The sequence below is a fragment of the Solanum dulcamara genome, chromosome 10 (genome assembly GCF_947179165.1).
Source record: "Solanum dulcamara chromosome 10, daSolDulc1.2, whole genome shotgun sequence".
Classification (NCBI taxonomy): domain Eukaryota; kingdom Viridiplantae; phylum Streptophyta; class Magnoliopsida; order Solanales; family Solanaceae; genus Solanum; species Solanum dulcamara.
Genome location: NC_077246.1, coordinates 2433067 through 2445584, shown reverse-complemented (window position 1 = coordinate 2445584; position 12518 = coordinate 2433067). Strand labels below are relative to the sequence as shown.

General features: G+C 35.5%; 1 protein-coding gene across 2 annotated transcripts; it reads right to left on the bottom strand.

Moving 5' to 3' along the window:
- Positions 1-36: 36 nt before the first annotated feature.
- Positions 37-12518, bottom strand: LOC129871485 (protein tesmin/TSO1-like CXC 5). 2 transcript variants are annotated; one of them, XR_008762263.1, is made up of 9 exons: positions 11614-12518; positions 10423-10533; positions 7837-8014; positions 6274-6630; positions 5688-5788; positions 5519-5613; positions 3966-4388; positions 2773-2903; positions 404-491 (listed from the first exon to the last, which is right to left on the bottom strand). XR_008762263.1 is itself a non-coding variant. In XM_055946405.1 (8 exons), exons 1-8 carry the CDS (start codon positions 11964-11966, stop codon positions 244-246), a joined length of 1866 nt encoding a protein of 621 aa, XP_055802380.1. In that variant the 5' UTR covers positions 11967-12518; the 3' UTR covers positions 37-243. The 2 variants fall into 2 exon arrangements, 1 of the variants encoding a protein (XP_055802380.1); XM_055946405.1 differs by lacking the exon at positions 2773-2903 and having other exon boundaries at positions 37-491.

Sequence of the window (12518 nt, the reverse complement as noted above, 5' to 3'; positions counted from 1 at the left end):
CCAGGTGCAATTTAGCTGACAGATATACATTCAAGGAAAGTTATAAAAAATGCAATTATGATTGAAATTGCACTAAAGTAAATGTGCTAAGAAGTTACAAGGCTTGTTAGTTCTAACAAATGGGGGCCTTGATGAATTTTTCTGCTACATCAAAGAAAAGACTGAATGAATAAAAGCCTAATATTACAAAGATGCAGCAGTTTACAGGCAAATCTCATTCTAAAGCTAACTATAATTTTCCTTTCAGATTTTTGGCTTGACATCCCCATTCTCATCTGGATGATGAACTTTAGGAAGCGCATTATTATTAGTAGTAGTTACTACTGCACTAAACATCTGAGTTGTTCTTGGCTGAGGAAGAGGAGAATTGGAAACACCATTGTTAAAGGAATCATGTTGATTCCTCGTTTCAGTCGTGGTAAAACCATTACCAATCATATCTTTTTGATCAATGAAGTCAGTACCTCGCACCATTGAAGAACATTTTTTTTCTGTAATTTGAAATAGATGGTTAGTAAAATAAGGTGATAACGAATGAAACACAGTGGTGAGCAACAGAAAGAAAAAAAAAGGTAACAGAGAGGAGGGGGTGGGGTGGGGGCGTATTGCAGTTGCATAAGAAGCAAGCATAAAATAATATTGTAAATAGTTCTAAGTTCTACCAACCCTAAACCAAAGATCTTGGGTTCGAGTTCGGGAATAGAGTCACCTTTGTAGGGAGAGCTAAAAACCCATTATCGCTAAAGACCCCATAATGAGCTTTCTACAATGTGAATCTTGATTACTCAAGCCATTGTGTTCAGGACATTGGATGGTTGAACACAAAAAAAAAAAATCTAACAAATTGTATTATTGAAGTTTTAATATAAATTAGCAGGGATTGAAGAATATTTAAATAATTAGCCATCTAGAAAATAACAAGAAAAAGTAGATAGGCTATATATATTAGGAATTTAAGAGCCAGATTGTACACACAGGTTATGTGATCATTCAAAGACACTGCAAGTCCACCATGCATCCTTTCCTATTTGTTTTGAGGAGCCAGGTAAATGATTTCTATAAAAGAGAAGAATGACGCACATGTTCTAATCCACCATAACATTGCAAGTGTGCAACAACAACATACCCAGTGTAATCCCACAACTGGGGTCCGGAAAGCGTAGTGTGTAGGCAACCTTATCCCTAGTCCCCTACCTTGTAAAGGAGAGGTTATTCCTGATAAACCCTCGGCTCAAGTAAAGCAATATCGAAAAACAAGTGCGTAAAGCGAAGTTGATCCGAGATACAAAAGAAAATGGCAAGATTCGGGCCCAAATCAAAAAAATCAAACAATGATCAACTAAACCTCGACTGCGAATCAGTTTGTGTCGACATTATGAATACTCCAAATCCATATTATTCGATTCAGGGCAATTTCAATCAGCCAGTAAATTATGTGTCTTTCTAAGGCATGTTACGGGCTCTATGAATCTCACTCCTATCTTTTCCCAGATAACTGATTTAATCCCAACAATTGTATCAATTATCTGGATCCTTTACTTCGTATTTTTAGCTAAGGGTGTGTTTCGTATGACATAATACTTTCTGTAAATAGTCATTGTGATGTTTGATTATTGGATACAGACAAATATTTTCTAATGAAAACATGCTCCACCAAAATGGAAAATATGAATCCCTTCACTAATGGGCAGAGGTCATTTCCTTCATAACTATTCTAAAATAGATTCAGACTCATCTACTTGTTCCATTTTACATCAAGCACAAAACAATGCTATTCCACCTTGTTCTTTTTTTTCAAATCAAGGATATTATAATCAACCATTAAACTTACAAATTTTATCAAAATACCACTCGATATTCAGACATTATTATCAATCCTTAATAAATAAGTCTACAGGGAATTCTGAGAGATTTTAGTTTTTGAGACTATTTCCCTCCATGTGATTCAGGTCTATCACTCTATCTCTTCTTCTGTTATCACATTCAATCAACATATTGTTATGCCTATTAACCAGTGCATAGAGAGGTCTACGTAGGATATAACAGAATTGTCTCAGGCAACCTTATGTCTTTATTTCTATATATGCTACTTGAACCCTCCATCAACTGTGGTCATTTATAATCTATTCTATCTTGTTGATTGCACATCTATCATAAAATCTGTAGTTTTATCTATGATATTCATCTTGCAGGTATGTTGAGGGTTTCAGACCCAACTTTCTCTCCTATATTGCATTGTCAGCTTCACATTTGTTCTATAGACTTTGCCTTTCACTCTATTGATTATCTTCTATCGTGTATCATTCTGGTAGCAATCCTCAATGTTGACCATTCTATTTTAATTCTATGTATACATCCTAATTTATCCTGTAATCCTTTTTAAAGCTAAGCAAATTATTTGACTATCTACGCTTAGGCATCACAATCAGTCTAATCTTACTTCACCTTCAATCTTCTTACGGGCATTGAGAATAACAAATGATTTTGTGATTGCACAAAATTTCTTTACTTGCTAATTGCTACCAGTACATGGTTCATTAATCAGCTCTTAAGAAGGTTGTAAGAATATGTGGAACAAATATGAGATAGATACAGTTACTTGGGAGGGAGACAAAAGGGCAGCTTCTTGCTATTTACTTTTTACTCTAGAATAGTTTCCAAGGAATGAGGAAGCTGAATTCGTTCTTTGGAAAGCAATAAGAATGACAGTGCCTCTGAAAGTATCCCTTTTTGTTTGGACAGTAGATTATGGAGCTAGAATAGCTTACTTACATAGAAGAGAAGACTACTGTGCACAGATTGCTGCATGGCAGACAGGAAGAGACGATCCGTCACTTGCTCCTTCAGTGTGAAGTAGCTAAAAATATGTGATGCGTTCCTTCAAAGCATCTCCAGAAGTTTTTCTATGTTGAAAGGGGAAACAAAGTCCCAATCAGTAAGAAAATTTCGAGATACCACTGCCACGTACATACTGTGGTCACTCCGGAGAGAAGGAAACAGGAGATGCTTTGAAGAACAAGATCTTGCTTTATAGACTAATATAAAGCATAGATACACAAATACTATATTCTTTTGGAGTAAAAAGAAAGATGTAAATGATTTGAACAATGCCATGAGTTCGTTGGGAGGTCTATAAGTGTAATGTTTTCAATGCTGCACCAACCCAGTACATTTACAATATGTAAATAGACTTCCTACCTTACGCATAAAGGGAAAAAACCAGCTCCAGGTGTTAAGTGGAAGTGAACAAAGGATATTTCCTAGAAAACAGGAACTAAGCTTACCATGCAAATTTAGGAGAAGGGATAACTCCACTTCAAAAGATTTACTGATTAATGGAGTCCCTCAAATCTCCACTCCTTCAAATCAGTAGCTAAGGACGTGGTGTATGCAAGGAGTCTGGTCGTGGGTTATCATAAACTATGTAAACTACACAATTATGTTAACTTGATTTAGCTGTATGGAATGGGAAATGATATGGATTTGAGCACTTCACAATGATCCTTCAAAATACATTAAAAAACGACACAAACTTGAATGTGCATGCACCTTATCCATTTTCATATTTGATACTTTCATTTCTCAGAATGCTATAGCCTATAGGCTACAAAAGTAAACATGTCCAACATTATCCAATGTACCTTAGGTAATATATAATTATTTCCAAAGAATTGATTGATCACATTAAAATTATTTTTGGGTTATACCTAGGAATTAGTGAATCTAGTTTTCAGGTCATTGTGTTTTATTCCTCATAATACTACATTTCTTGTGCCTAACAGAGGAATCTAACACGAAATTATCTCCCCTTTGTATTAGAAAACAACAGTTTAATCAGATGTCATTGAACATATAGTAAGGTATTTTGGGGCTTATGTGTGGCTTCACTGATGCAGTTTTTGGCAATAGCTACTTATTCAGTGAATCAGGACCAGATTTAGACAGAAAAGAAAAGAGAAATTTACCTTTTATTTCTCCTAGAGTGATGAGCCTATTAAGACAATCACGAAATTTCGTCAATACAATCCTTTCCTGTTCTGCATATGTCTCCGTCATGCCCTGCCCATGGGGCAATTGAGAAGAAGTATTACAGCTAAGAGTTGCTAGTTCATTAGGAGAAGTAACGGCAGCTGCAAACATGGTGTCTGATTCATCACACATTAGTGCTAACGTCCCGGGAGACATTGGCCTTCTTTTTGATATATCAACACCATCCAGACTAGACTCTTCCATGCTGATTTTCTCACCCTGGTCCCCACTCGAACAACAATCAAGCATATCCTTCTCAGAACCAGAATCTTTATGATTTTGTACTCGCTCCTGAGTTGACGAAGCAAGGGAAGCTTCTGTCTGCCCCTCAGCCTGTTTTTGTGAAGCATCCTTTTCATCTGAAAGCATTACAACACGTAAACAGTAAAATGATTGTACACCATATACAGCAAACGCGTGATAAAATCACACAAAAAGACATGGTAGAACCAACAGATATTAACTTTCCCAACATAAGATCTGACTTGTGCAATCAATCCATGCTCACCACATAACTATGCAAACCTTAGGGTACAATGTGAACTCACATTGCCTGTCCCAAGCCCATAAACAAAAAGATTTGTGGTAGGTTGATGGACTATGTAGATCTAGTCTTTACAATGAATCCTCATTATACCCAATTTATGATGTTAAAATTCTCCAATCTAAAAAGAAGCTCCTCACATGTTTCTTCCGGTGTTGTCAAAGGCGCGCTTAAGCCCTGAAGCAAGGCGCAAAACATGTTGAGAGCTTAGCATGCTGCATTCATTGTTAAAAAAGTTGTGGCTATGTAGAACAGAACCCTTGACCTCTTCTAACTAAGAACTTAACTACACCAAGTAGACAAGGCTTAATTTTGTGTTAAAAATTGCTGATAAATATTAATTATAGTTTTCCTCTGTGAATATTGACACCACTTTCCTAAAATGCTGCATACATGTTACTGTTGAAAGCAGTGTGGCGCCCAGAGCTTCCAAATCCTAAATATGCCTTTAATTCCATCAGAAGCAATCTGTTAACTTCGTTTACATTTAGTTCAGAGGCAGAAAGGTATATTGGCTAAACAATTTCTTCATTAGAAAACAACAACATACCCAATGCAATCCCACTAGTGGGGTTTGGGGAGGGTAGAGTGTACGCAGATCTTACCCCTACCTCGTGGAGGTAAAGAGTCTGTTTTCGGAAAACTCTCGACTCAAGTGCAGCAAAAATAATCTATAATTATTTTTTGAGAAATAAATATTCATCGCAAAGCTGCCTTTTATGTTTCCCAAGTTTCAAGAAGGAAAAAGGCTCAACTAAGTAGTAAAGCAAGAGATAGAAAAAAATGGCAGAAAGAAAACTCTTAGTAACTTCACACTTCCTAACGGAAACTCAATTTATGATTTTAAAGGAAACAACAAGCTGGAATCAATATAACAAAATAAGATGCACCAAAAGTATTGGTCATACAAGTAATAAAATGTACTTAGAAGACATCTATATATACCTGCCAGCATCTTCGCTGCTTCTCCTGAATATACAACTAAAACTGAGCAAAGTTCCTTCAAGTCCTGTGGTTGGATGAGGTCTTCCAACAGAGACCTTCAAACATGACATGATGATTAGTTTGCTGAATGAGCAGTAAAGTTCAATTTCTTAGGGGCAGTTACTGCTACCTGTAAGTAAACTTGGAAGGACCGACTGTTGAAGCATTTCCGACACATGGACCAGGAATTGAAGATAATGAAGGTAGGACAGAAGATTTAATGTGGTTCCCCTGTATAATACAGTACGGTATTTCATCCATCAATTATTTTCTAAAAAAGATTAAAGCAAGGCAACAGAAAATTGTCACTCCTGCTTATTTTTAAGCAAACCTATCAATCGACAAAAATAAGAGCCCATTTGGATTGGCTTTTGACTTACTTTTACCATTTTAGCTTAAAAGCGGGTGCTTATAAGCACTTTCAAAATTTATCCAAACACTAAAAAAATGCTTAAAAGCTATTTTGTCTTAAGAGCACTTAAAATAAGCCAATCCAAACAGGTTCTATATCCAGAAAAAAATTCACGTAGTTGTTAAATGACTTTTCTCGGATGAAAAGTCAGAGGACCTTATCCCTCAAACCCATGCCCTGTGCAATTAACTGTTATCAGCAACTTAGTGTTGCCAGGTGGATTATATGAGAAGGAACTCAAACATTCTTCAGTAATCAAACAGTTGAAAATGCATCGTTTCAATGGTGAAAAAATAGTGTTTACCTGTTGGAGTTGTCCATGTCTGTGAACAGGATCCTTAATTGTTGACCCAAAGAACAGTTCCTGACCCTTTCTTTTCTTGTTCACTGGAGGAGATCCATAACCGGAGGATCCAATGGCACCTGTGATCGCAGCATTTGCCGCCTGTTGGAGAAATGCAATATTGCTTGCATGATCTCCATGAAAAAGAGCCTGCCTCTCTTCACTTCCTTCAAAATTTTTGCAGTCCATGCACTTACAATTTTCAGAGCAAAGAATATTGGCTTGGAAGCATTCACAGTACTTCTTGAGGCAACCTGATTTCTTGCAGTGGCATCCTTTGTTATGCTTTGCCAAGACTAAGCCATCCCCAATTTCCTCCTAAAAAGATTTAGGTGCAGTTCAAAAGTTATCAAATAGATTAAGAAACAACAAATGGAGCTATTTGATTTACTTCAAATTTCAACTTTGCACATTTCATCCTTACATGCACAAATAGTTCTAGAAATCAAGCAAAATTTAACAAAAGAGAAAAAAATCCTATGGCATCATGATTTGACTGCCTTTGCTTCCTCTGAAATGATACACCACCATATTGAGTGAACGAAGTTGATTTCATGATTAGATTGACCCTTTGTGGATCCATATTTGATTAATTCTTCACAGTTAAATTTGTATACTAATAGGCACTTGTGATTATTGATAAAACTACTGTATGTCTCTTTATTGCTTCAGTGAATAGTTGTCCCATTTTTTTCAACAATGATTAGCAATTTTCAATATGATTGTTAGCTGTTAAATGTACAAAACAACCAAATAGTTGAGAAAACTCCTTTGACAGATTTTGGATCATTTAATTTGGTCAAACACATACTGCGCACTAGATTTATTAAGTTTTTCTTTTTGATATGATTTTCCTGTTCTTTTTTTCTTTCCAGAAGGAAAAATATAATTGAAAAGCTAATCATGAAGAAGTTCAAAAAAAAAAAAGTATTCCTTTGCCCCAATTTATATGACACACTCCTCATTTTGGGACGTCCCAACATGTTTGACATCATACCTTTTTATATAATTTTCAAGAATTTAAATTTGGTAAACTATTCAAAATTTGAACTTTGATGTGATGCTTTCTCTATCAAACTAATATTCAAAGAAGCATTGTTATGAGAATACCTTGCATAGAAGCACCTTCTCTTACTCCTACACGTAGTACATGGAATATAGATAGAGAAGGCACAGATTGTAAGATTAAGTCAACATTTCACTATTCAAATGCAAGCTTGAACAACCACAGGCATTTATTTTTACAAGCTCAGTTCAAGCTCAAAGTCAAAGTAGAAAATGATCTGTATTGACTTCTCAAGCTCGAAAAATTCAAGTAAATATGGATTATATGGCATTTCCTACTTTCTCATATACCAATTTTTAACTAGGTCATTCCTAAAAAGAGATCACAATAAACCAATAGTATCTTCGATCACAAGGACATCAGTGAGAGTAGGATATCTTTAAACCAGAACATAATTTTCTATGAATAATTCAAATTTTAAGAAAGCATCATCTACGAATCAACTTAATAAGAAGTACCTTATTATCTCGAGCTCCATGTGGACTGCTGGCAATTTTAGGCCTGAATGCATGTGGATTACGCTCTAAAGTAGCTTCAACTGCTTCGCGCCTAGCAGGCTCATTTTCAACATTGTTATGACAATTGTTACAATTGCACCCATCACAGTATATTCCAGATGCAAAGCATTCACAATACCTGTCCCCAAAAATAGAAAGAAAGCAAGGAAAAAAGCAAATTGCATAAGATCTAACCCTGTGTTGTTCATTCAAATACTATCAGCAAAACATCTGACAAAGATTGAATAACTGAAGTAAACAAAAAATCACCTGGATAAAGTAGCCAATTAGAAGAAACTTTACATATTGATAGAACAGGAACACCTTATATATCTCCTAAAATTATCACACAAAAACATGACGTCCAAAAGAAACACCCATAACTTCGTAGAAAGCGATTCTAATAATATAGTAATGCATAGACATGAAACACTTTTAAATACATGACAAATAACAGAGAATGGGATTATATAAGAATATTACCAGCACCATTACTGTGAATGAAAGAAATGCAATCACGTAAACCATCTGAAATAGACCAATGTCCCACAAACTGACGTTTTACATGGGTTGGTTTCAACCTTAGAAAACCAAATGTGGTGGTTTATTTTGATTTTTATGTATAATATAGCTTCAAAAACTCAAACAAAACCTCCATTTTCGAAATACAGACTGTATACATGTATTGCATGGACATTTTGAAACAAATAGCCCATTTATTCATGGCTAGAACCTAATTCCCAAAAGGTCCACTTTTGCAAGTGGTGAATTTACTAAAAACTGTGTGGTTTTTATATGTGGGCTTTAGCTGGTAATTTTTTGTATGTATTTGTATTATGTATAAACCCCAAATTTTCCATGTAAAGCACAAAGATATAAATTTCAAACCCTGAACTTATCTGTGTAAAGTTGTATAACCCTAAACTTTGAACTCCTAATGTAACGTCATATAACCCAAAACCCAAATTTCTTAGTGTAATGTATAGCCTTCTTAGTGTAATGTATAGCCCTAAATACCTAAACTAAAACTACACAAACCATCCACCTAACACCCACAACCTAATTAAAGTACTAAAACATGTGGTCTTTTACTACATATGTGTGGTTTTGGTTTTAAATTTTGAAAAAACTGCGCAGATATGATTTTGGTTATGGTTTTACTTCGTAAACACCACAGAAAACCCTATGTACCATCCATGTAGACATCTAGTCATCATTGACCGGATATCTTGTACGGTTAGATAATTCCTTTTCCTAAAGTTTTACCACTATGTCCATGTGCTCACAAGATTAATGCAAAGACAGTCAGTACTATGACACAAAGAGAAAATAATGGACATATGCTCCTGCAAATGAAAGTATGCCTACTTGAGCAGATTAAAAAAAAAACTGGAAAAGCATATGGAAGGTAAATATGATGGACTAGGCTTTAATCTCATTATTATCCTTCCTTTTGCAAAATTACCAATAAACCCTAGGATGAAATTAATAGCTTCTTTAGAACAGGGATTAAACATATCGCATGTCATCATGTGTCATATTTCCCATTTCTTAATCCTTACTGTTGGGAATTGTTCAGTTGACAATATTATGATGATTTTTTTTGGAAAATGATATATATAAGTTTCAATATACACAATATCTTTCACGGAAGGGAAATATCTCTTATCAACAAAAGTATCTGACTGATGAGAAAGAAAACAACATGAGAAACAAGGACAATGAGACAGAAAATAAGAATCATCTGTTAACTATTAAAATATTTCTTCATGTGAGAAAAAACCGAGATTTAAGGACATTCCACACTTGGTTTTTAATCCTAACCAAACTCTAGTCTCCTTGTACATGATCCCTCACTTTATACGACCATTCTCACAACATTTCAAATCTCTCTAAAAAGCAAAATACTTGGGGAATACACAGGCATATTGATGCTAAATAGTTTAGAAGCAAAGATTAATCAACCCCAAGATAAGTCTTGTAAACCAGGCAACAGAACAATAATTAGCAAGTGCCCTCAAATATATGCTTCCCAACAGAAAAAGAAATTTCTTCATTGATGTCTTAACACTTCTTTGGTTGGATCACCTTGACGATAGTTTTTCCTATGGCAAATCAGATAATAGGTTTTCTTCTTGAAATCATCAGGACTTGCTATTCTTCTTTCCTTTTCTAAGAAAGAATTAAGTTAACACATAGCTTTTCTTCTTTAATTGCTTTCCTCCTTTGGAAATTTCCTTTCTGGAGGGTGGTTACTGAAACATTGGAAGTTGTCTACTTGATAAGTAAAATCTATGCTTTTGTGCTCAAATATTGAAAATTCCAGCATACTCTGAAGAGTATGGGTGTTAAAAAATTATAGGGTTTTCTAATGGTCATTACCTCATGCATATCCCTTCCAACAAATGTTTTGTCAGCAAGAAGCAGAAAATTGGAAAAAAAAATCAGAGCTTATCAGTGTCACCTTCATGTATTTGCCATCGATTAATAGATTTTGGTTAGTTTTGAGATTTTCGACATAAGTTTGAATGAGGAGGTAGTACTTACAGCTTTAAACATCGAGAGTGTTTGCAGTTGCACTGCTTTTGCTTTTTAGGAGTACCATCTTTTACTTCACTAGCACTTTGCCTTGGACGTGCTCTTGGAGATTCTGGTTTCCTGAAAACAGCGAGTATTAGCATCATATAGAATATAGATCATGTTAAGGCTAAGCTAACATAAAAGTGCTCCCTGTCACAACTTTATAATGCAGAATCCCAAAAATTTGCCTAGAGCCCACAAACACACCCAAAATTTAACATGTTTGAGGTGAGCAAAGCAAGATAACTGTAGATATTAATAATATTATCCGCAAATTTAGGATCAAGAAGGCAGAAGACAATATGATCAACTAATCAGAGACATGTTAGATGGTAACCACAAATTAATATAAGGTTAATAGTTTAAAAGTAAAGTACACCGACAAGCAAAATGGAAGCCAATCCGGGTGAAGCATGCCTATACATGTACAAATATTGTTTCTTTCCATAAGTTAGCTAGTCAGCTGCAACATGACTTACAAAGTTGCAAGCAAAGGATCATGATTATCATCTCTAAAGTCATGTATTGCCTCACAAATCAACCAAAATATAGAAACAGAAAGGCAAACTGGATCAAATGAAATCTAAGGAATAAAAAAGGCAAATCCAAGCATTTCGGAGTAATCCAAACATTTTCCTCCCTCTCGGCCTCTCACCTTTCCCCGTCTCCTCATGGATTCAAGAAATAAAACTCATTTCTATCCTTTTTATCTGACACTAACTTCACAGAAAAATACTGATTAATTATCTATACCAATTGCACCAGAAACTTATCCCCAGTAACACCCCCAAATTTTTATGAAAGGAATCTCAAATTCTGATTTTTTTCGGATAACCAAGAAATCTGTTGTTTCAGATTTAGAAACTCAGTGAATATGGCCCCTCTACCCTCTCCACTTAATTCACCAGCATGATTTAAACTCATGGCATGGGCCTACCATAAATCTAGACTGTAAAACCTTTGCTATTGAACCAAAGCCCTAGAGGTATCTCATATTCTCTTCCTACATGCTCAAAGAGGCAATCTTTAGCAGATAGCAAACAAATTATAGAGTTTATAACAAACTTCCAACCACCAGTTCCTCTAATCCTGCCAAATTTCAGTGACATGAGCTCAAAAGAAACGTTTTTTTTCCTCCAATGAACCATAAATACTTACGGAGGTCGTATTGAAGGATGAGTAGGAGGCACCGCAGTTTGTTTCATCGGCATCAACAACATATGTTGCAGCGGCTGTGATGGTGGCGGCTGTAATTGTGGCCTTTGCACCGGCGTTAGCTTCACTGGTACGATTTGTGGACTAGACGTCATTGTTAACGGCTGAATCTTCTGAGTCTGCTCCGTCACCGCCGTAACGGCAGCCGCCGGAGATTGTCCAAACACCGTGAAATCCAGCTGCCTTGCCAGCTTCTTCGCCGGAAAATCCACTCCCGTAGCCACCGTAGAAGAAACAACAACCTCCGATTGTGCCTTGTTTGGAGGGAAAGAATCCCCTCCCTCACTTTTCTCCATTCAAAAAAAAAACTCAAAAAATCCTCAACTGAATTCAAAATTTCAAAATTCACTTATCATCCACTATAAATACCACTACAATTCCTCAATATCCATTAAATTAAACAAAAAAAAAACTCAAAAATTTAAAATTCATCAGATAAAATTCTAACATTCCTCAATCAGATTCAAATTACAAAAATCCACCAAACATTGGCTCAAAATCAACAATTATTCACCAAATTCAACAAAAATTCAATCGAAAACACACACATACAAAAACGTGTATCTGTGTGTATATACAGACGGAAGAGAGAGGAGAAGAGAAGAGAAAGAAGAAGGCTTTTGTGTTTGTGCTGCTCCCTCTAGCTTTTGAAATTCAATTTTTGTAAATATTGGACGGTAGGATATTCATTCAATTTTCATCCTACGGTCGATAAGAAGAGAATTAATCGGACGACTGAAATTCATAGAAGTGAGGTTTGATAATATCTAACCGTTGATTAAAAGAGTAATTAGAATTGCGTGTCTGTCTTTTTCTTATGCTTCCATCATCTAAATAAAATGACATTA

Bases quoted from the DNA above. Each gene is read 5' to 3' on its own strand.
- LOC129871485 (XM_055946405.1), bottom strand. From the start codon at position 11,966: ATGGAGAAAAGTGAGGGAGGGGATTCTTTCCCTCCAAACAAGGCACAA. The intron at 4,389-5,518 runs GTATATATAGAT...TAATGCTTTCAG, and splicing joins AGCAGCGAAGATGCTGGCAG to ATGAAAAGGATGCTTCACAA. The intron at 492-3,965 runs GTAAATTTCTCT...TTCAAATTACAG, and splicing joins CACTCTAGGAGAAATAAAAG to AAAAAAAATGTTCTTCAATG.